The sequence below is a fragment of the Scheffersomyces xylosifermentans genome, assembly GCF_036884685.1.
Source record: "Scheffersomyces xylosifermentans strain CBS 12540 chromosome Unknown RJT20scaffold_8, whole genome shotgun sequence".
Classification (NCBI taxonomy): domain Eukaryota; kingdom Fungi; phylum Ascomycota; class Pichiomycetes; order Serinales; family Debaryomycetaceae; genus Scheffersomyces; species Scheffersomyces xylosifermentans.
The window spans coordinates 272,392-294,473 of NW_027042946.1; the positions used below are offsets into that span (position 1 = coordinate 272,392).

At 40.1% G+C, this 22,082-nt stretch overlaps 9 protein-coding genes across 9 annotated transcripts; 2 read left to right on the forward strand and 7 right to left on the reverse strand. All coding sequences in view use genetic code 12, as the record gives it.

Annotated features, from left to right (window-relative positions):
• Positions 1–44: 44 nt before the first annotated feature.
• Positions 45–917, reverse strand: HHO1 (histone; the record flags this gene model as incomplete). The annotated part of the gene is made up of 3 exons (XM_064919876.1): positions 45–417; positions 516–585; positions 839–917. 3 exons carry the CDS (start codon positions 915–917, stop codon positions 45–47), a joined length of 522 nt encoding a protein of 173 aa, XP_064771801.1.
• A 362-nt stretch (positions 918–1,279) lies between these two features.
• RJT20DRAFT_131089 (uncharacterized protein) lies at positions 1,280–3,689 on the forward strand. The gene has a single exon (XM_064917928.1). It carries the CDS (start codon positions 3,330–3,332, stop codon positions 3,672–3,674), a length of 345 nt encoding a protein of 114 aa, XP_064771802.1. The 5' UTR covers positions 1,280–3,329; the 3' UTR covers positions 3,675–3,689.
• Positions 3,690–4,785: 1,096 nt separating this feature from the next.
• On the reverse strand, positions 4,786–6,077 carry RJT20DRAFT_62614 (uncharacterized protein). Its single transcript, XM_064921001.1, has one exon. It carries the CDS (start codon positions 5,813–5,815, stop codon positions 4,859–4,861), a length of 957 nt encoding a protein of 318 aa, XP_064771803.1. The 5' UTR covers positions 5,816–6,077; the 3' UTR covers positions 4,786–4,858.
• Positions 6,078–7,659: 1,582 nt separating this feature from the next.
• RJT20DRAFT_3713 (uncharacterized protein) lies at positions 7,660–8,658 on the forward strand (the record flags this gene model as incomplete). Its single annotated transcript, XM_064919877.1, has 1 exon — positions 7,660–8,658. One exon carries the CDS (start codon positions 7,660–7,662, stop codon positions 8,656–8,658), a length of 999 nt encoding a protein of 332 aa, XP_064771804.1.
• Positions 8,659–8,791: 133 nt separating this feature from the next.
• ZCF29 (Zcf29p) lies at positions 8,792–12,642 on the reverse strand. Its single transcript, XM_064917929.1, has one exon. It carries the CDS (start codon positions 12,361–12,363, stop codon positions 8,917–8,919), a length of 3,447 nt encoding a protein of 1,148 aa, XP_064771805.1. The 5' UTR covers positions 12,364–12,642; the 3' UTR covers positions 8,792–8,916.
• A 2,079-nt stretch (positions 12,643–14,721) lies between these two features.
• RJT20DRAFT_62679 (uncharacterized protein) lies at positions 14,722–15,574 on the reverse strand. Its single transcript, XM_064921003.1, has one exon. The coding sequence runs from the start codon at positions 15,481–15,483 to the stop codon at positions 15,088–15,090; it is 396 nt and encodes a 131-aa protein (XP_064771806.1). The 5' UTR covers positions 15,484–15,574; the 3' UTR covers positions 14,722–15,087.
• Positions 15,575–16,524: 950 nt separating this feature from the next.
• Positions 16,525–17,631, reverse strand: RJT20DRAFT_137203 (NAD(P)-dependent alcohol dehydrogenase; the record flags this gene model as incomplete). The annotated part of the gene is made up of 1 exon (XM_064918550.1): positions 16,525–17,631. The coding sequence occupies one exon, from the start codon at positions 17,629–17,631 to the stop codon at positions 16,525–16,527; it is 1,107 nt and encodes a 368-aa protein (XP_064771807.1).
• A 1,028-nt stretch (positions 17,632–18,659) lies between these two features.
• RJT20DRAFT_3717 (NAD(P)-dependent alcohol dehydrogenase) lies at positions 18,660–19,775 on the reverse strand (the record flags this gene model as incomplete). Its single annotated transcript, XM_064919878.1, has 1 exon — positions 18,660–19,775. One exon carries the CDS (start codon positions 19,773–19,775, stop codon positions 18,660–18,662), a length of 1,116 nt encoding a protein of 371 aa, XP_064771808.1.
• A 720-nt stretch (positions 19,776–20,495) lies between these two features.
• RJT20DRAFT_62674 (NAD(P)-dependent alcohol dehydrogenase) lies at positions 20,496–21,906 on the reverse strand. The gene has a single exon (XM_064921002.1). It carries the CDS (start codon positions 21,680–21,682, stop codon positions 20,561–20,563), a length of 1,122 nt encoding a protein of 373 aa, XP_064771809.1. The 5' UTR covers positions 21,683–21,906; the 3' UTR covers positions 20,496–20,560.
• Between the last annotated feature and the right edge of the window lie 176 nt (positions 21,907–22,082).

Below are 22,082 nucleotides of genomic sequence, written 5' to 3' on the forward strand. Positions count from 1 at the left end.
CAGCACTAATATACAGAGGAAAGATTGGGAAGTTCACCAAAAGCTTACTTAGCAGCCTTCTTTGGAGCAGCGGCCTTCTTGGTCACCTTCTTTGGAGCAGCAGTCTTCTTAACGACCTTCTTGGTTTCCTTCTTTGGGGCAGTAGTCTTCTTAACAACCTTCTTTGGAGCAGCGGCCTTCTTAACAACCTTCTTTGGAGCGGCAGTCTTCTCCTTCTTTGGAGCAGCAGCCTTCTTGACGACCTTTGGAGCAGCAGGCTTTTCCTTCTTGGCCAACTTGACAGGACCGGATGGACCCTTTGGTTGTAAGAAGTCACCGGTTTCCACACCCTTTCTCAAAGCGGTGTTGAACAAGGCATCGAAGTTGGCGGCCTTGATGTCGTTGTTGGATTGAACGTACTTCTTCAAAGCTTGACGGCTAGAGGGGGTTAGTAAAAGTAAACAAAACACGCAAAAAATACAACGAGCTCAGGGTCAGCAATAGAACATGGAGCTGTTTGCACCGAGACAATTCACTTGTTTTCAGTGAGTACGTACGAAGATCCGTTTCTTTCCTTCAAGGTGACAAGGGCGGACTTGATCATGTCTAGAGGTTGAATTGTTAGTATAGGTAATTTTGGAAAAGAAATGCAGCAAAAGCAAAACACGGATTGAGGGGTTCGACATTGGACAAGGGGATGCCGGGAACCAAATGACTCGATTGTCGTTCTTTTGAAAACACGTCGCTTTCATTGGTATTCCAATCCCAGATGCCAATTTCATTCTCAATCCCAGCTTTCTGCCAAAACCACAACAATATTACTAGTCACTTTTGACCAGTGCCAGTCATGTAAACATACCCTTGTAGGTGACCTTTGCTGGTGCGCCAGCAGCACCGACGGCGGCGACGGGCTTGGTAGTCTTAGTCTTAGGAGCCATTGTGGAATTTGGGGAGTTTCTGGATTAAACGATTAGTATCGACGAGTTGGAGAGTATTGAACAAAACAAATCCCAAACAATAAGGAAAAAGAAGAAGTGTTGTTTTTTAAATTTTCTTTGCTGGGAAAGTTGTGTGTTTATGTTTGGGCGGCTAATGTTTATGTTTGGGGGTCTTGGAGTATTGTGCAGGCGAGTCACGCAGAGGGAGAATCCTTAACTGAGTATCCGATGGAGAGGTTGAGGGAGAGGTTGAGGGAGTGGGTGGTGGAGTGAGTTGTGGATAAAGTTGTGAGAGAGTGTGATAGAATGAGTGGGTGGTGTAGAAGGAGAGGAGTGGTGGGAGCTGGTGAAAAGTGTGCTGTAAGTGTGTTGTGGTAGAAAAGTGTGCTGTGGTAGAAAAGTGTGCTGTGGTAGAAAAGTGTGCTGTGGTAGAAATGATAGGAGAAGGTTGTTCTTAGAGAGTATGATTTTTAATGTTAGTTAAGTTTTACGTGTGTGTAGTAAGAATATGTAGTAAGTATATGTTTGTAGCATTGCGGAGCATTGGTGAGCATTGAAGTTTATGGTAATCTTTGGTGATCATTGATGTTTATGTGTTGATGGTGCTACTGGTGATGGTCGTGGTGATGGGAAGCAGTTTCTATAAAAGTATTAGCAGAAATCGGTTATACTACGATCTGTGTAAGAGTTGGTATGATTTAGGTGTTAGAGCTGCTTATAAGAGTTAAGTATCAAAACATGCTCTTTAATTAGAGAAGGCCTACTGAGGTGAGAGTACGGGCAAGTGAAGTGTTTTATATTTTTACTTTCTGAGACAGCTGTTCCATTGACGTTGGATTTGACTTGTAGGGGCAATTTGTGCTGTGCCCACAACTAGAGAAGTATATCTTAGGTCAGTAGGACTTTACAAACCAGCTGTACGTCGGGTGAAGTATTCTGGATTTATTTTGAAGATTTACCCATTGGTCGGGGCCCCGATTTTAAAACTACCGTCCGTAAAAATCTCTAGTATTCATAACCTGGCTGATCGTAGAATATCTTCCCATTATGGTTATTTCCATATCGAGACAATCCCTATATCTCTACGATAATGCCACGGACATTTAGAAATGGTATGGTTGAACGAAATCCAAATCGTTCATGAACCCACTATGAAAAGCACCTTTCTCCCGAGGATGTAATATCCACAGTAAAGCTACATATAATGGATACGATTTCATTCGCTTCAAAGCCGATCGATTGGAATCGGAGCATCGTTCCCATTATCATCTCAATCGTATCGAACAACATTCTCTATATGAAAAGTGTACCTTGACCCGTAGGAGTGGGGAGATACCCACTTACTAGTAGGATGAAACGAACGGCATTTCCCTCTCTAAGTTCCAGGAACAACACAATAGGGATAAACCAAAGAGCTATTCTTACTATTCACTTTGTATCATTTTGGTAACTACAGCCTTCCCGGAAAATTAAACAGCGGATGATAGAAACCCCGATAATTCCTTGTTGGGGCTCCATTTGAGGAGCCCTGTTGCTATGAAATTTGCATCCTTTGAAATCGCATGCCAGTCAACAACAGAAGTGAATGAATATGCAGTTGAGATGATGTAGTCAAGGAGGAGAATCCGTGGTTGACTTCCCATTCTGTTGGAAACCCATTCTCCAGAACCTCATAGTGTATTAGTGTCATTGTCTCATAACATAACCCGTAGAGTTCATGCTTCCCCATTGGTTTCCTCCTTTTTCTTTTGCAGCATTACTAGGAGCCCGAGCTAATGCAAAATATATCAACAAGACAGTCATTGATTGGACGACCCCGCTGGTTTCCATTTGTCCTTCCATATCTATGCAATCTGCTCCGATTTGGGATTATTCTGGTTATTGTATTTCGTATTTTATATTTATATGTTGTATATTTTATATTTTGTTTATTGTATTTCGTTGAGGCAGAGAAGGTTTGTTATCTTGATGTTTTTCTGTGTGTGATGGTATGGCTATGTTGGTATGGCTTTTTTATGTCTGACTCATGAAATATGTCTTATATTATTGTAGTGTTGTATATTGGATGGCTTTATATGTTTTATATTATGGTATGGCTATGTTGTATCTGTTTTTCTATTGTTTTTTTAAACCTCTTGCTTGTTTTTCTTGTGTATACTTACGTCTTTGTTCCATGTCATTCGTTTAATGTTGTCTTGTTTCGTTTACTCATGTTTTTTTAAAGGTTTTATCGTATTGATGATACTTTTCGGTTGTTTCTTGATATTCATATTTGATATGTTCGTCTGTTGTTACCGTATACCGTATAGTACGGTAACCATGTGATTATCACTGAAGTGGCTATAAAACCTTGCATTTATCAAGTATCATCAATTGGATATGTTGAGTTGACTACTCTGTTCTCCTACGTTGATGAGTATTTGTAGTATAGCATTCATTTCTGCCTTTTGCTATACCCACTTTGTTACTTTTATCTCAGCTTCTCTCAGAACCCACCATTTCTTACCTTTGCAATTCATTCTGGTTCAATCTGGTTGTACTACTACATCTGGTTCCTTTGTTCCTGACCAGATCCCCACATCTCCTACATTCGTATATCTTCAACTCCATTGTCTTTGTCTCTTCGCTGGTCTTCGATGGCCTCAACACACTATCATTTGCATCTGTTTGCATCTGTTTGCATCAATTTGCATTCATTTCATTTACAGGAGCATAAATCATTTGTCCTCTCTGGTTCCTTTGTTTTGCCGTATCTAACATCTTGTATTATAGGGCAGCAAGTATCGTGGATCATGTATCGTGGATCATGTATCGTGGTCTTGTATCATGTACTGTGTTGTGTGTGTAGCTCTGTGCGTAGCTGCTCTGTGCGTAGGTATCTTTGGTACACGATACGTTGTACGACACGTCTTGTATGCTGTACGTTGTTTCGTTTACCCCATTGTTCTTCTTTCATCGTTCGCTCTTGTACAGTATTATCTATTGTTTGTTCGTTATTGTTTAATGTTGATGTTTTGATATACGCGTCGATGGTCTATATTTGGATATGAATATGGACTGTATTATGTATACTATACTGATAGTGTTATTAAGTACACTGGTAGCGTCATTTAGAGGGTTGTTTTCTGTTGTTGATGATTTTATGTAAAAACTGTTTGGTGATAATAATGATGCATTTGATGCATTGATGATGATTCTTTCGATGATAATTCATATTGGTAGCTTCAAGTATATATTTTCCTTTTGTCCCCACCATGACTGCTCTTTTATCTGGCAGTTTTAGGCTTCACTTGAATTTGGTAGCCATTGAAGTCATAAAAGATGGCCATTTGTACGATTTCATTAACTTTCCAACTGTTCTTCGTAGAGACATCCTAAGTTGAAGTTACTCTCTCATTGGCGTTCTTAATATCATTCACATGCTGTCTTCCATTTTCTCTTTTATATTCATACTCTCTCTTATATTCCCTTTCTCTTTATGTTCATTTTCTCTTTATATTCATTTTCTCTGTTATATTCATACTCTCTCTTATATTTTCCCTTTCTCTTTATATCTACCTGCTAGTCATACCCCACTACACTACTTCTACATCTACACATCACATGCTGTCGTGTGTCTTTTTATTACCTTCTATATACATTGAACGTCTATTCGTAACACTAGCCCACTGTGAAAACCACGTCCTCCAACTTCTTCAGTCCCTTTTGGACTCTATATTTCTAGGCTTCTTCGAAATCTGCTTCAAAGGCTCCCCGTTATCATACATTCGGAGCCGGAACAGAAATCCACGCTAGAACATACACCCAGAACACAACTTATTTCAGCTTGTTCCCTTCATTAAGTGATTTCACTATAGAATGGAATCCTTCCATTCTTCTATTATCTCGTTTGTTAACATTCAATTTTCGTCACCTTCAAGTTATTAATACCTTCATCTTCCTCATGGACAAACCTCTTCCTCACTCCACAACTGATGGGAATCCTTAACATAAATGTATCTTCTGTCCTTCTCCAACTCAACCATATCAACTTGATCAATGAACAATGCCACAACCGAAAAGTTTTTCTTTCCGTGATCATCCTTCTTTCCGTCGACTCCTCTGTTAATAGAGTCCATCAATTTTATGTTATCATCATTGAGTGGTTGCAATGGAGCAGGCTTTCTGAACGTCTTCTTTAACGATTTAGACAAATTCTCCCATTGCCTGTCGATCTCCGCATTCCATTCTTCTTCGCTTGGCGGAATATATTGCAAATGGGACAATTCGTTCAATGTGGAGTATGCTAAATCATGAGAGGAGTCATTGAATTGTGACAACAACGACGGAGATAATAGACTAGATTGGATAGGCGTGGTTTGCGGATTTATAGAATGATTTCCATTTCCATTAGTTGTATTATTATGATTATTTTGACGATTTCCATTAACAATCAGCTCGTCGTCATCAACCTCGTCTTCCACATCAGAGTTATTGAACTCCTTGTCTCTTTTGAGAGATACTTTTTGATTGTGTTCGAGAATAGTCTTTGGTTGAATAGCTGAAATGTCAATTATTGGCTTGTAGGTGTGATCGATGATCCTGGCTTTTCCACGGAACCTGAATTGCTTCTTGGTACGTGGAAAGTAGAATACGGCCTCAAACTTGTCATCATGAAGGAACTCGTCATATTTGCTCATTCTCTTGTCAGTCGTACATGTCAATATGTTATTTGTTTTGTCATTGAAGAGGAATCCTCGGAATATAAGAGTTCTGTTCTTTGGATACCCGGATTTATGGTCAATAGTAGCTAACTGAAATGACGTGAATGGAGGTGAGTTATTAGTAGCTGAAAGCTCCGCTTCAATGGCCAGATTAAATCCTGGAACCCATGGGGCCATGTAGTGAAATTGTAGCATAGCAAACCCGGACTTTTGCTTATAATTTGCTACTCTGTAACGTGAAATACTTCGTGTACCACTGAAGTATTGGCTAGCGATAGACCGAGAAATAGTGATGATGGTATGAATAAGTCCACGACTAACCAGTGAAAACTCTACAGATCAGATTAAACTGTCTGAAAAATGGTTCTACAGCGTTGCTGAGTGCTATCCAGAGGGTTTCTGGGCAATTTTGAGCCGTTCTATGCCGAATACGACTCTATAACTCTGTGAATCAAGACTTGGTGATAGCGACAAAACGGAAAATTTCTAGCGGGAGATTCTCTCGGTAGGATTTTCTGTCAACGCTTCAGCGTAGTGAGCAGAGCAGAGGGCCAGAGAAATGGGATGAGGGAGATATTAATACTATCCCAAGGGTGGTTTGTATGGCCAGAAATTAGAAGAAATTGGTGAAATATCGCTATATGCGTGATTCCAAGACGTAACAGCGTCAAAATAACAGAAAAAGGTACAAATCATCCGAGATCATCGTCCTTTCTACATGTCCTACCTTCACTCTTTATATTTATTCCTCTCTGTGCATTATGCTACATTTAGCAGTTCTACGACGGCGCCCCACTACAAACAGAGGACTAACGTCGCCGTAAATTTTTTTTCTGTCGGTATTTTTTGTGGTAATTCTCGCGACGATTACCGGACAACGCAATAGACAGATGTACCACGGAATTTGACTATTGCAATTGGCGAGGGGACAAACTATTCATATCGAAGAGGAGATTTTGGGGAGTTGTTGGCACCACCAGGTGGAAAAAAAAATCTACAGCACATCGGTTATCTCCGTGTGACCGTCTTAATTATGAGCGGAAATACCACACAGTGACCAGCGACCCCCTTCCCTGAGTCACTAACCCCTCCTCGCTACTTGCCGCCCCGCGTTACGGTATTGAGATCTATTACTGCAATCGTCAAGTTGTCAACTGACGGATTATTTTGCCGCTTTTCGTGCCATTATCAGTCTGAAGACAATGTAAGGACAGCCCACGAGGTCTCCTGGTACCAATATGTCATGATATGAGGTGTGTGTACAGCCAGAGTGTCATGTATGTAAAACTGGCATTGGCAGATGAGCTCTGAGCGTAAGGCATTATTGATATTTCCCGAAAAGAGCAGTTGCAGTGTACGGTTAAGAAAGCGGGTTGAAATCAGCCGTAAGCGAGGTTAGGGCTCTTGGAAACTGGAGCTCTTGGAAGGTACCGTATTTGAGGTTGAAGAATATGGTAGTAATAGACCCGTTAGAGGTGATAAAAGTGTCTGTAAAGGGAGATAACACATCCGTGCCGCAATAATATAGTAATGAACATGTGATCTTAAATCCGATGTTTCAGACAGTTATATTCGGTGTGGCTCCCGTTTGGTTAGGTTTTTATCTGTGTTGTTGCTGTGACATTGGGATTTCTATCATGGAGAAATACTACTAACCATCTGTACGGTATAGGAAGTCAACTTATCAATTTGTGGGAATTCGTTCTTGAGAGTGGCTATTAGTTCAGCTTCTCCGAGGGGCATTGACATATTCTATCACATACAAAGACAAAAAAAATGAACAACCAATGCTTTTCTTTCTTCCAAATTGTTGTAATTCCTTTAATAGTTCCCCCTTCCAATCCAAGGCATACTTTACTCTTTTGACCTCCATAGGAAGAAGTCATCAATCTACACAATCCATGCCATTTCTTCAATTGCTGCAATTTTACACTATTAAAGATGCCATGGTATATGCAGGATATTAGAATCCATCGCTTTAAGAACGATCGATTGGTTTTAAATGCACAAGTTAATGATGAATAATACCCACAGTAACCATGGGAAATGGTAATTGTCATGTTACAACAGGCTCTTTGGATTCCGAAGCTGTTCAGAAAACCATCAATTCACTTTTGAAAGGAAACCCATACATAAAAACTGCCAATATTCTCATATCTTCTGGCTCAAATGATATTGAATCCGATTTTTCAATAGGTTTGACCGATGTAAAATCATATCAAAATGGCGAATTCTCTAATTTGCTCGGAGCTATTCAGGAATTAAGCTTCCCAGATGATGCTAAGTCACTTTCATCCATTTATTTGCATGCAAAAAGCAACGAAATCAGCAAGGATTTGTCTATCACAAACAGTTTCACATTGAAGAACAACAACTTACGAGTACGACTTAACGAATCCAGCTTCCAGAGAGTGCCGAACTTGGCCAACTTAAAGAGCCCAAAGTTCGAAGTCAAGAAGATCAAAGAATCTAAAACCGGTCATGGAGCCAAAAATTACGTCTCATATAATTACTCCATCACTTCTTCAATGGAAATAAGGAACAATTACTTAGTTCTACCTGAAGAGTTGAAATACTTGATCGAAACAATCTTTTCCCACTGCATAGTAAGAATCGTAGCATATAAGGCTCCAATAGCTTTCTTAGATTCCAAAACTCCATCAATATCAACTTCACAAATTGCCTCTTCGGTAGTGAATTTGCTTCCCTTGTCCACTGACATCGAGAAATTACAACAAGTTGATTCATCAGAGCTTTATGAATACCTTACATTGTTGACCTTGGACTGCTCTCAGTTGCAGTTAAAGAATCCAGTAGATGACTACATCAGCATTTATTCTCCACCTGAATTTCCATCTCATTCAGACGTAGATAACTCCGATCTTGTCAAGGTTAGCGTAAGTGACATTCACAGTGAATTCTTGGTAGACTACATTAGAGAGGCCAATTGGAGAGTCATAAGCTTACATTCAGAGGAGACCCATCTTTTGCTATTTAAGTCACAGGTAAACGCTGTGGTTGTGTGGAATATAAATTAGATAATTATATATTAATGACAATAGACACGTAGAGCAAATTGGGTTGACTAGTTGAACCATCTTAGTCATCTGTAATATGTTACAACCTATATTGTTCGTCTTATTCATACAGCTCACTCTAACACAATCAATAATAGTTCATTCACATTAAGAAATATACTTTATATACAAGATATTTAAACAATTTATACATTACAACAACTTCATTTCATAGCCATTGCTGGCTTCATCATCATTCACTCGTTTATCTACCCACCTTTATGTGATATCCTTAAAGATATCTTCGAGACGAATATTCTCGAACAATTCCTTTCCAGAACTGTAGCCACCAAAACCACTTAAAGTCAGGCTAAGATCGATAGTCTCCAGTACAGGTCCCATATCATTTGCAAATATACCCGAAGATGCACTGTTTCCAAATTGTTCAGATCCAATGTTTGAAGGGAAAGGACTGTTGAAGTTGGCCGAAGGATCCGTGGCACTCTTCATGGACATCATTTGTAACCAAATGGAGTCGATCTCGTTATTTGGCATGTAATCGTTAACATCGAAGTCGTTGGAAGTTGTAGAGCCGACTGAAGCAGTCGAACCGAATCCCGGAGTAAAGCGACCAGATTCTTCTGCTGAAGCAGTCTTATCGAGGTCAATATCCATAGGAGCGGATTCAGCTACACTAGTTCTAAAGTTCTTCTTTTCATTCGTAGTTCTTTCTGAGCGAGGATTAGTCTTGGCTCTTGTGTGGCTATTCTTTTCTTGTGTATTACCTTCTTCATTTTCCTTCTTGGATTTCTTTTGCTCTTTCACACGGAACAATGCTGTTTCTAAAATCACTGTAAGCTCTTCAAGCATATCGTTCGTAAAAACCAACCCAGGCTCAGACATTGTGAAAGCATATTGGTCATAAAATTGATCCTTAGAAAGAAGAGCAGTGAGGAAATTCTGAGCTTTGGTAATACGCCAAGCATAGTAGTACCTATGACTCAAACGAGCAATACTCTCTCTAAATACTCCAGTACATTTCTCAAGCAAGTTTGCAATTCTAAGCAAGCACTCGTAGTGGATTTTGTATTTGATATCCTTTACCAATCTAGAAGAGTGATCGTATCCAGTTTCAAGCTTCTTAATGGCAAATTTCACTCTAATAAAAATTCCAAGAACCACAATAAGGGATTTGTGTGTCACCAGCTCAAAACCAGGAGTGATGGTTAAATCTGTAGAATTCTTAAAGATAAGATGACTTCTGTTCAAGAATTCGAAGTAGAAAGGCATAAGATCCAAAATGGTGATCAAAAAGATCTTCTTCAAGTAATAGAAGGCAAGCTCAGAGTTTCCTTTCTTTTCGTAGAAGTTAAAGATGTGGAAAAAAATCGACACGATGAACAAATTGGAAGTGAAGTGGATCTTCATCTTGAGAGTCTTCTGATATATCTCAATTTGAGTAAGATCTCCAGCATCAAAGTGATTGCCCATTTTTCCATACACCTCAATGAAATGGGACTCCATGTAGCCCAATTTCTCTACTAAGTCAACCATCTTGACTCTACCTTTGACCTGGACTACCATACCAAGGATTTCTGTCATTGGCAGATAGATATGGTCAAAGCGAGAGAAGTTGGAAAGAGTGCTCTTCTCGAGCTCGACATTGACAACGTTCTCATTTCCAGGTCTATAGAAGGGAAATTTAGTGTCAAACGAGAGTATGTTGGCATTTTGGGGAGTTCCATTGGCCATCAGATTATTCACATCAAGAACCAAAAGCATAAACCAAATTTTTCTGCCCAAATTATTGATTTTCTCATCGTTACATTCGTTAGGAAAATTGTCAGGCTCCCTGTGTAATCCTAAAGAGTAGGCCATCTGAATAAGCATGGCATTGAAGACTTGGGCATCTCCTCCGTCCGTACCATCACCATCTTCGGGGGCATACATGTGATATAACCGCGTGAAAACTGCCAATTGCATAATGGTCATGTTTACACTTCTCATGAGGTTAAACTGATTGAGACATGTTTGCGCCACATCGATGACATCTATATTAATGGGATTGTTGAGGAGGTACTTACTCTCTTGAGCTCTGGGTGAAGGATCATCAGTAACAAAGTTTTCTTCATTGATAGCAGCTACATTGGTAAAAAGAGTCAAGTAACTGAGTCTTAACACGATGAGAAGTAGCCCAAGAAGAGCAAAGTCCATTCTCTTCTCAACGTGGACTACTACGTCTTCGTCCTTGTAAACTTCGAGTCCTATAAGCTTTTGGATTTGCTCTTTGAATACCACCTCATCTAATAGCGGGATAGCAGGATACAAGTAGTTGAAGAATCTCTTATAAAGTAGCCAAATTGCCTTTCTTTTGGGAAGAACAAGCCTTATTTTCTCGACAAGGGCAAGTTCCTCATCTAATCCTCCTTGGTAGAACATAAGACCTAGAGACTTCGCTTTTTCTGAGAGGTGAGGATCTTGGAAATGAGATCTTTGATTAAGAGTGGTCTTCTGCGCAGAATAGCTCCGGTAAGATGAATCCTTGTATGGACGAATATCATCATAACCCTCATCATTCGTGACCTTATGCCTGAAATCTCTATCAGCCGTTGTAGCTCCATCAAGAACATTCTCTGCGTAATCTTCATCAGTGGGTCCGATTCCTTTGAGAACCTTCTCGATGACCTTCAGTTGCTTTGAAGTGTCCAATCTTTCTCTTATTTCCTCTTGTGTAGGGGCAGCTGGAGGTACTTCAACTCCGCCCTTTTGGGTTTCTTCCACGCAGAAATCTTTATGTAGACTACCTTTTGCAGAATTCTTAACGGCATGGAGGTAATCCCACAATTTGCCCATCAGATTGTCGATTTTGATCAACGAAATCCACGAAAGAGGGCCAAAATTGCGTCTTCTGATCGGTTCCTTGTCGTATACTGAAGTGTAGCCCTCGTAGAAGTTAATGGTATCGTCTGGTGATGCGACAGGGTTGTGTCCAAGTACACTGGACAAGTCTGTAAACCGTTGGTTGGGGTTCTTTGGGGAGTATGCCAGAGAACTACCCGTACTATTTATGTTATTGTTGATTGTATGGTTGTTGGGGCTATAGCCTCCTTGGGACTTGTTGGAACTTGCTGTTGGTGTCTGGAACACGTTATGATCCTTTGAATTGAGAAAGATACTCTGTACGGGTATATCGTTGTTGTTGATATTGTTATTGGGATAAGTTCCGTTGGAACTAAAGGTCCCAGTTGAAGAGCCGTTGATAGTATTGATGTTGGTTGAGCTATTGTTCTTGCTGTTCTTGCTGCTGTTCTGGTTGATGTTGGTGTTACCTATGTTACCTATGGTATTGTTATGGTAGCTGTAGTCGCTATTGGGTTCGTTGAAGATGATACTATTTGAATTGGAGTTACTCCCACTGTAGTTACTTCCCATGCTATTCAAGCTACTGGCGCTTCCCGTCTTACGGGTTTCGGGTCTGTTCTTGACGCTTTCTTCCAAGTTTTTGAGCTTCTTCTTCAATTGCATCAACTGGTCCTGGACCAACATATCGGAGCTTGAAGTGACTTCGTCGTCATCGTTGCCAAGAACGCTCAAGTCTGAATAACGACATACACGATGTCTATACTTGACACAAGTGGAACAGGGGTTGCCTAGATCACATTTGACTTTCCTCTTCTTACAGAAATCGCAGACCTTGGTGGCTCTATTACGTTTCTTGGTGGACATGGCGGACGCTGGTGTCTAGACATGGACGGGGACTAGCCTGAACAGTGAGACGGGATGGTTTGAAATCAACAGAAGCCGTTACTGATAAAACAGAGAGGGTAAAAAGAACGAATTTCAGTCAGGGGACGAACAAGGTTTCCAGATGGCGGCAAATGTCTAATGTTAAATAATCCACTGACAGAACACTGGTGCTAAGCCATAAACGTCGGAGACGACACTGGAAGGAGTATAAAACTATAAAACAGAAATTAGAAATAAGACCAAACAATGTAAGGAAGCTAAAGAAATAAAGAAATAAAGAAATAAAATAAAGAAATAATTAAGAAATAATTAAATAAAGAACAGATGAATATAAAAAAAAACACTAAGGGAAATTAATTTGTTAATTACCTATTTTTTTTTTTTAAAAAAAAAACAAGGTTATACTTAATAAGGTAAGTAGATAGAAGTAGGGAACAATAAACTAGGAAGAGGAACGAAAAACGTAGGAAATAAACCTGATATTTTAGGATTGAAGTAACGGATAGATGGGGTCGCAATGCAGAGAAAGTATGCTTAAAGGTAAGGAATATGCTTAGTGCGTATATGCTAATGACTATGCTAATGCGTATAGTAATGACTATTATAATGACTACGATAATAACCATGCTAATGACTATGCAAATTACTGAGAATAATTACGGAGACAATCACGGAAACAATTAAAGACAATCAAATCTCGGATCTTTTAGGGTGGCAGCAGCAGGAGAGATTGGATTCTATTAAAAGTTAGGCGGCTTCGAGAGAAATGGAACGCCAGAGGGAATTTTACGCTACTGGGGCACTAACCATGACTACAGTCAGTATACAGAAAGGATTACAAAAAAAACACGACATTGTAGGAATATATGGCACTTAATATTGTTAATATGCCCATACTCAAGGGGGCTAAAATGGCCCAAAATGATCCCAAAATGATCCCAAAATACTCTACAATATAACACCGCCACGCCATTGCACATAACTACATGAAAGACATCAGAAGCTTCAATCTCAAACCACCACCAGCAAATCACTAAATCCTGGTCTATAATTAAACCACTGTATTTTCTCATAGTTAACAGCCTCCGAGCCCAGTTAAGGTTTCACCTTACTAAAAAACCCAGATGATAATAATGTCGTTTTGCCTTCGAAAATTGATGGGCCCGTGTGCCGGAGAAGCTACTGAAAGTGCGGCGGAATGCGGCCACGCTACTGGATTGGGGAGTGGTTACGAAGAAACTACCAGTGGAAGGCACGGATCAACATCAATTTGGTTAGTAAGCGGGTGTGCATGGTGCGGGACGGGAAACGGGAAGCTAAGTTGGAGTAAGGCTGGTGAAAGGGTGGGTGGCAAGAGGCTTGGCACGGCAGGAGAATAAGGATAAGGAACAAACATCGTGCAGGGCCAAGATCGCGAATGACATTGGGCAATTGGCCCAGGGTCGGGGTCGGGGCCCAGTTATAGTGGAGTTGGTATGGGGTATTTGTTTTTGGATTTGTAATTCACCAGCGGTATACTCATTCGGGGGAGCTCGGGCTCGGGCTCGGACTCGGGGTGGGGCTAGAGCTAGCAATTGCAACTGGAATTGAAAAAGAGGAGAACTCTACAATACAGGGGTACAATGAGTCACAAAAGATTGTTACAGATATTGATACCAATTGAGAAATTGCTACGGTCATGAGCAGCCGTATAAGACCTGCCACATGTTGCTGCAACAAATGCGGTACTTTTCCAACCCTCCAATCAAGTTGCTCCCCTGGCAATTCCACACCGGGAAACCAAGTCTAATAATAGAAATAACACCATCTTTTTCGAATAGAACATTCGAATCTAGCTTTGCGATGGCAAAACCCTCTCACAATGGCCTTCCAGAAACTGTTCCCGTAAACACCGTAGTGAAAAATTACGAAAAGGGGGCCGAGCCGGAACGCATTCGGAAAGTGCGACATACCGTGCGTCACAAAATATGACACAAGTGTTTAATGACAGCTTGCGGAATAAAGAACTCGTACGCTTACCAAACGAACGAGTCGCCAGGAAAAGAGGAACAACAATTGTTCCGTTAATTAACGAAATGAAATTTGTAGAAACGGTACGGCTGTCAACAGAATCGTTATGTTCAGCATTATGCGGCTGGTGAAGAAATGATCAAAAACTGTCAAATTCAATGGATGAAACCGGCAAACATCAGGAAGCTAGCAAGCTTGTTACGCCTTAAGAAATGTCGTTGATGCACAGTGAAATTAGTTCATGGTCACACCTATTCGTAGAGCATCCCATAACAATAGATTGTTGACGCAATCATATATTATTCATGTTAAATAAGCCTACCATCTCCTTTTCAAGGGCACTTAGCCTTAATAATCCGATCCAGTCTTGTTAGCGCACCCGGCTTTTTCCCTTGGTATGGCGCACAGAACGATATACGGAGATTAAACGGAGCGGAGATACTACCAAGGTGGCTGTGGATTTTGCAGCAAAAGTATAGTGGTTATCAAAATAGCAATGGTAACTGGTTTGATATATTACGAGTGCATGTGTATATATGTAAAATCAAGTCTGAAATCAAAATATGCTGAATCTGATTCTGATTTATAGTAATTCAAAAGGCCTTGTCAAAGTCAGTCAAGACAAATCTGTACTTCACATCACTCTTTGATCCTCTGAGTAAAACCTTCTTTGCTAATAGGAACCTTTTCAATCTAGACATTTAATCCCTTGTCAGCATACAACTTCAATAATTCGTCAGCTTCTTTCATAGAACCAATAACAGAGCCTGAAACTTTAGCACCGTTCAAAAGCAAAGAAAATGGTTGAAAGGAAACCACTTCTCCAATAGGAGGACCAGAAATAGTAACAAATGATCCAGTTAATTTTAAAGCATTAAGATATGGGTTGAAATCTGCCCCCTTTCCTGAATTGGCACAATTGAGAATCAAATCAAAGCCATCCTGGTGAGATTTGGCCCATTCCTTGTCTTCGCCAGTTGCAATGAAATGATTGGCACCCAATTTAAGAGCATCTTCCTTCTTAGCACTGGATCTAGAGAAAGCATAAACATCCTCAGCACCAAGAGCTTTGGCGATTTGAAGAGCCATTGCTCCCAAACCACCGACAATACCAATTGTTTTACCAGTCAAGTCATTTTTTCAGGCTTTTCGACTGCAAAACCAGAAAACAATTTTGGAACAGTAGTAGTGGTCATTGTAGCTTTATTGAGATGTGATGAGTAAAAGCCAAATGAAAAGGCAGACATAGAAGATTTTGGCTGCTCATTTTGTATGGATTCTGATGTAATAACTTCACAATTTATTTCAATCTTTGCTATCTGTTCTCAGGCTTTGATATATGAATACACTCAAGTGCGGCGTAAGTTACCGGAGTTTAACAGATTAGTCAAGTTTCAAAACACATATCGGTTATGTCTTTTCCCTTCACATCGTACCGATCTATAATGACAAATGAAGTATGCAACTTTTTTGCTGCAAAACTGGAGATATCGGACAAAACTATTGTCAGCTACCATGTGCGAATTTAAGATCGGCGGTTCTCAATCTTTCGGTTAACGTGCACCCAACCCTAGTTATTGAGAAAGGTGTTACAGTGTTTATTGCAAAATGGCAAACTTCAAAGTAGATGAAAGATTAGGCTACGTGACAAAACTGGCTTGAGAAAAGATTATTATAAAAAGTTAAATATAAAACTCTTAAAGAATATTTAAATTTATTACGAATTGGGAAACAAAAATCCCAATTATGGTGGACTAAAACACTAATGCGCTGTTTTACACGTTGTTGGGGGACGCCATCTATAGAATGCTCACGAATTTCAAACAGTCATAGTGGAAGGGATGCTTCATAAAAGGGAAGCATGCCCGTTTGCGGGCTTAAAACTTCGCTGCTTTGTTAATACTACGTTATACCATTGTTTCAATAGTCAATGCTTAACAATCGCGCCCTCACTTTTTATTCCGGGTCAGTTCAGGCAAAATAATCGTAATCCTTCCTATTTTTGGAATTATAAATTTGCAACCAACCAACTGCTTGTTGAAATTGTTTATTTAAGAACTTATATTGTGATAACTCGGATCCTATTCATTACATATAAGGGAGAATATACCAAAGATCAACTTACAGGGTTTAGGTGAAAACCTTATCGAAGTCAGTTAATACAAATCTATACTTCACATCACCCTTATGGGCTCTGGTTAAGACCTCTTTCACCCCCTCCTCGCTGACAGGAATTTTCTCAATCCAGACAGTCAATCCCTTGTCTGCGTACAATTCCAACAATTCCTCAGCTTCTTTCATTGATCCGATGATAGAACCAGCGACTTTAGCACCAGAGAACAATAAAGACCATGGCAGGAAGGAAATAACCTCGTCCACTGGAGGTGCAGAAATAGTCACAAATGTACCTGTCAATTTCAAAGTATCAAGAAATGGATTGAAATTGGCCCCTTTTCCTGTATTTGCACAATGAAGAATTAAGTCAAAGGTATCTTTGTGAGATTCTGACCAATTGGACTCTTCCCCAGTGGCAATGAATTTAGTGGCACCCAACTTGAATGAATCTTCCTTCTTGGCACTTGACCTAGAAAAAGCATAAACATCCTTTGCGCCGAGAGCATTGGCAATTTGAAGAGCCATTGCACCTATACCACCTACACCGATGATACCAATGGTCTTTCCAGTCAAATCGTGGCCAGCATAGCGAACAATTGGGGAGTACGCTGTCAAGCCACCACAAAGCAAGGGTGCAGCATTGTGAATGCTCAATTTCTTTGGTACAGCAACAGCAAAATGGGCGTTGACTCTAATATGAGAAGCGTATCCTCCTTGAGTGACATATCCGTCAGCCTTTGGATGAACAGAATTGTACGTCAAGACTGATCCATTTTGGCAGTACTGTTCGTTGCCACTCTTGCAACGTTCACATTCGCCACAAGAGTCACTCTGAGCTCCAATCCCTACAATGTCACCAATCTTATGCTTGGTGACTTCAGAACCAACCTCAATAACTTCTCCTATAATTTCATGTCCAACAATCAAATTTTCACGGTTGAAGGGACCCCAATTTCCTGAGACTTGGTGGCAATCACTTCCACATACACCGCAAGCTATAACTTTAATGGTGATATCGGTTGGCCATAATTCTCTTGGTTCGTATTGAACCAATTTGGGCTCTTGCCATTTTTCAGGCTTTTCGACTGCAAAACCAGAAAACAATTTGGGAACGGGAGACATTGTGTACTTTTATTGTCAATTCTATTCAGAATGATGTCCTTAAGTGGCCTGATGATGATTTATTTGGGATGATTTACTTTCTTTTATACCAATCTATATGGTATGTTCCACCAAATACACTTGGTATCTGCTGCAGCTTACCATAACCCACGAGAGTTTTTTTTTTTTGCAACTAGCAAGAATATTGTCCTGTTTTGAGACGAACGTTTTTTCGGCTCGGATGGGACTAATGGGGAAACTCCTTAAGCAAGTGATTTCGGGTTTTTACCAATACAGAAATTTGTAAACATGAGTTTCAAGGTGAATATATGCTTATTTGCTACAACCAAAAGAAATAATCCAAGACTGGTAAACAATTTCACCTCCAAGGTTACTAATGAAAGAAATTAGCAGAATACAGGTGGCACATTGGATGCAATTTCTGCATGTTCACATCTATGTCATTCACTATGCACAGAGCAAAAGTTCTCATGAATGCTTCAGGCACGAAACTGATATCAATTAAAAGATGAAAGCCTTAATGGTTCGAAATAATCACAATCTACTTGCATAATTTGTCAGCGGATAATCACCAATTGGTATTTGTTTGCTTACAGAGACGAAGTTTTTAATAAACTAATATAAATTGAAGGATTATTGCGGTAAGCTTAAAATGGTTGCAATTTTAGGCTAAAACATACATCGGTCTTTCCAAAAGAGGTGGGTACAGGTTAGCAAAACTCTACTATATTACAAAGCGGTTAAGTAATACAATTAGGACGCAGGGGGTATACACTTCAGTTCTCTTATTTGATAATTCGATTCCTACTCCCTAAATTCGGTCAATCAAACTCTACAGTTAGCTTCATGCGATCAGTTGATGGTGTCGTTTGCGACAACTAGTCATATATTGCTGCAGGTCAGTATAAAGCGATCTAACGACAAAGACACGAATTATAGCCAAATGAATGTGCTATCTCTGTAGTCTCTTTCAAATGTACAGGTGCCGTCGGGTCTTTTCTTCATTCAGAAATAAATCTATTTGATACTTAGTTTGCTTTGAAAGCTTTGTCAAAGTCAGTTAAAACAAATCTATACCTCACATCACTTTTAGACCCTCTGGTTAAAACCTCCTTAACACCTTCCTCGCTAATAGGAACTTTTTCAATCCAGACATTTAATCCCTTGTCAGCATACAACTTCAACAATTCGTCAGCTTCCTTCATTGAACCAATTCCAGAACCTGCTACATTAGCACCATTCAGGAGTAAAGAAAATGGTTGGAATGAAACTAATTCTCCAATTGGCGGAGCAGAGACAGTGACGAATGAACCTGTCAATTTCAAAACGTCAAGATATGGGTTGAAATCAGCTCCTTTGCCTGAATTGGCACAGTAAAGAATCAAATCAAAGCTATCTTCATGGGATTTGGTCCACTCCTTGTCTTCTCCTGTTGCAATGAAATGATTGGCTCCTAATTTAAGAGCATCCTCCTTCTTAGCACTAGATCTGGAGAAAGCATACACATCCTTGGCTCCAAGGGCCTTGGATATTTGAAGAGCCATTGCTCCCAAACCACCAATACCAACAATACCGATAGTCTTACCAGTCAAGTCGTGGCCAGCATGACGCACGATTGGAGAGTACACAGTCAAACCACCACAGAGTAATGGAGCCGCCGAATGGATATCCAAGTTCTTTGGTACGCTTGCAGCAAAATGAGCATTGACTCTGAAATGAGAAGCATAACCACCTTGGGTAACATATCCGTTTGCTTTTGGATGGATGCTGTTGTAAGTTCCAACAATACCATGTTTGCAATACTGCTCATTGTTGCTTTTACAACGTGTGCATTCTCCACAAGAATCACTCTGAGCACCAATTGCAACAATGTCACCAAGTTTATGCTTGGTGACTTCAGAACCAACCTCAACAACCTCTCCAACAATTTCATGTCCAACAATCAAATTTTCACGGTTGAAGGGACCCCAGTTTCCTGAGACTTGGTGGCAATCGCTACCACATACACCGCAAGCTTTAACTTTAATAGTAATGTCAGTTGGCCATAATTCTCTTGGTTCGTATTGAACCAATTTTGGCTCTTGCCATTTTTCAGGCTTTTCGACTGCAAAACCGGAGAACAACTTAGGAACAGAGGAAGTCATTTTTTTTTTTGTTGTTGTTGACTTTGACTACAATTTAGTTACTCAATTGAAATTAATACTACAACTGCTCTTGAGGATTTCGTCTCCTTTTATGTGGCCTGTTCTTCGAGATGCTACCCCGTTATCAGTGGGTCGGTAACTTTTCACTGACTGCACATGTGCTTTGCGCCTATGTTTTTCTTTCGGAGATGACAGATTAGTAAATTTCCGAATAATCTCCGAATCGCAGTGCTCTGCTGTTTGCGGATTTTAACAATTCTTTGGCCGTTGCTGAATCAATTTATGACAAATACGACTGAGTTTGCTGCGAATTGAGGTATTATCGGACATAGTCTCAAGTAGTGGTGTGATAAAGCTTGGCAAAATATGACATTTTCGGTACGACTATACTTTCATGTTGAGATATTTTATAACCTTAAAAGTAGCAATACTGCATTGCTATGGGGATAATACCTAAATGGCTGAACTCCTAAATGACAGAAAGATTTCCTACAAAACGAGGGGCCAGATTTTGTATGCTGCAATTATCTCAATTACAACGAACGCTACAAAATGTCAAACTCGTGTACTAAATTATGGGATTTCGGGGAAGATGAGGATATTTCTTAATACATTTCTTAATACAAATAAATTCCCGTTCATGGACCCAATATGATTGTTTCTACGTCCAGCCTACATGATATTCCGAAGTCAGTAGATTAGCATGTGGATGCAAAAAATGGTTAAAGTAAAGCTTCGTATATTATAATACCTACAAACATTACATGCGAAACATTTTTACTCGATTACTTGGTTTCATTGAAGGCTTTGTCGAAGTCAGTGAGGACGAATCTATATCTGACATCGCTTTGCACACCTCTAATCAATGCTTGTTTGACGTTGGCCTCACTGATTGGAAGCTTTTCAATCCAAACCTTCAATCCGTTATCAGCGTACAATTTCAAGACTTCTTCAGCTTCTTGTAAAGAACCGAGAGACGAACCAGCAATAACAGCACCGTTCTTAATCAATGAGAAGGGGTCAAATATAACCTTTTCGTCAACTTTTGGTGCTGAGATTGTGGCAAATGTGCCAGTAATCTTTATGGCCTCGAGATAAGGGTTGAAATCGGCCTCTTTATTGGAATTACCAGTGAAAAGAACCAAGTCGAAGGTGTCGGGATGTGATTTTGCCCATTCTTCTACATCCTCGGCCGCAATAAAATGATTTGCCCCTAACTTGAGAGCGTCTTCCTTCTTAGATGAAGTCCTGGAGAAGGCGTATATATCCTTGGCTCCAAGGGCCTTGGAAATTTGAAGAGCCATAGAGCCTAAACCACCGATACCTACAATACCGATCGTCTTGCCAGTCAAGTCATGACCACCGTGACGTACAATTGGAGAGTACACAGTCAATCCACCACAAAGTAATGGGGCAGCCACATAGATATCCAAATTATCTGGAACGCTGACAGCAAAATTGGCGTTGACTCTAATATGAGAGGCGTAACCTCCTTGGGTCACGAATCCGTTCTTCTTTGGGTGAGGTGTATTGTAAGTTTCTACTTTAGCAACCTTACAATATTGTTCGTTATGATCCTTGCAACGAACACACTCACCACAGGAATCACTTTGGGCCCCAATAGCAACAATGTCACCAAGTTTATGTTTGGTTACTTCTGACCCGGCCTCTACAACTTCTCCTACTATCTCGTGTCCCACAATCAAGTTGTCTCTACCGAAAGGACCCCAGTTACCACACACTTGGTGGCAATCACTTCCACACACTCCACAAGCCTTGATCTTGACAGTGATTTCTGTTGGTGACAACTCAAAAGGTTCATATTGAACTAATCTTGGCTCTTTCCAATTTTCGGGCTTCTCGACGGCATAGCCAGAGAATAATTTAGGAACTGTAGATGAAGACATTGCAATTAACTTCAGGATTGAATTTGGAGGTATCAACCAGGAGTGCTCTCGAAATTAAACGGAGACACTGCTATTCTTATAAGGAGCCGAAAGTTAATTGTTTTCTTGGTTGCGGCCTTTTAGGCTTTACTTTCATTCACAAATTGAGTTAATGTTGCTCTCCATGACACTGCAATCAATCACTTTCAGACTTATCTAGTGGGGAAGTGTTTCGATCCAGAACCCTCGGGATTTGACTAATTTGGTTCAATTGTTTTTGTAAGTATGGAATCTTTTAAGGTTAGTCTATATGGGCCCAAGGGAAACGATCATAACCAATGCTAGCAATGCAGACAAGAGCGACGTAATCCAGCGCACCATGTGTCAGAGAGATTTAGTCATTTATTTACAAGTGAAAACA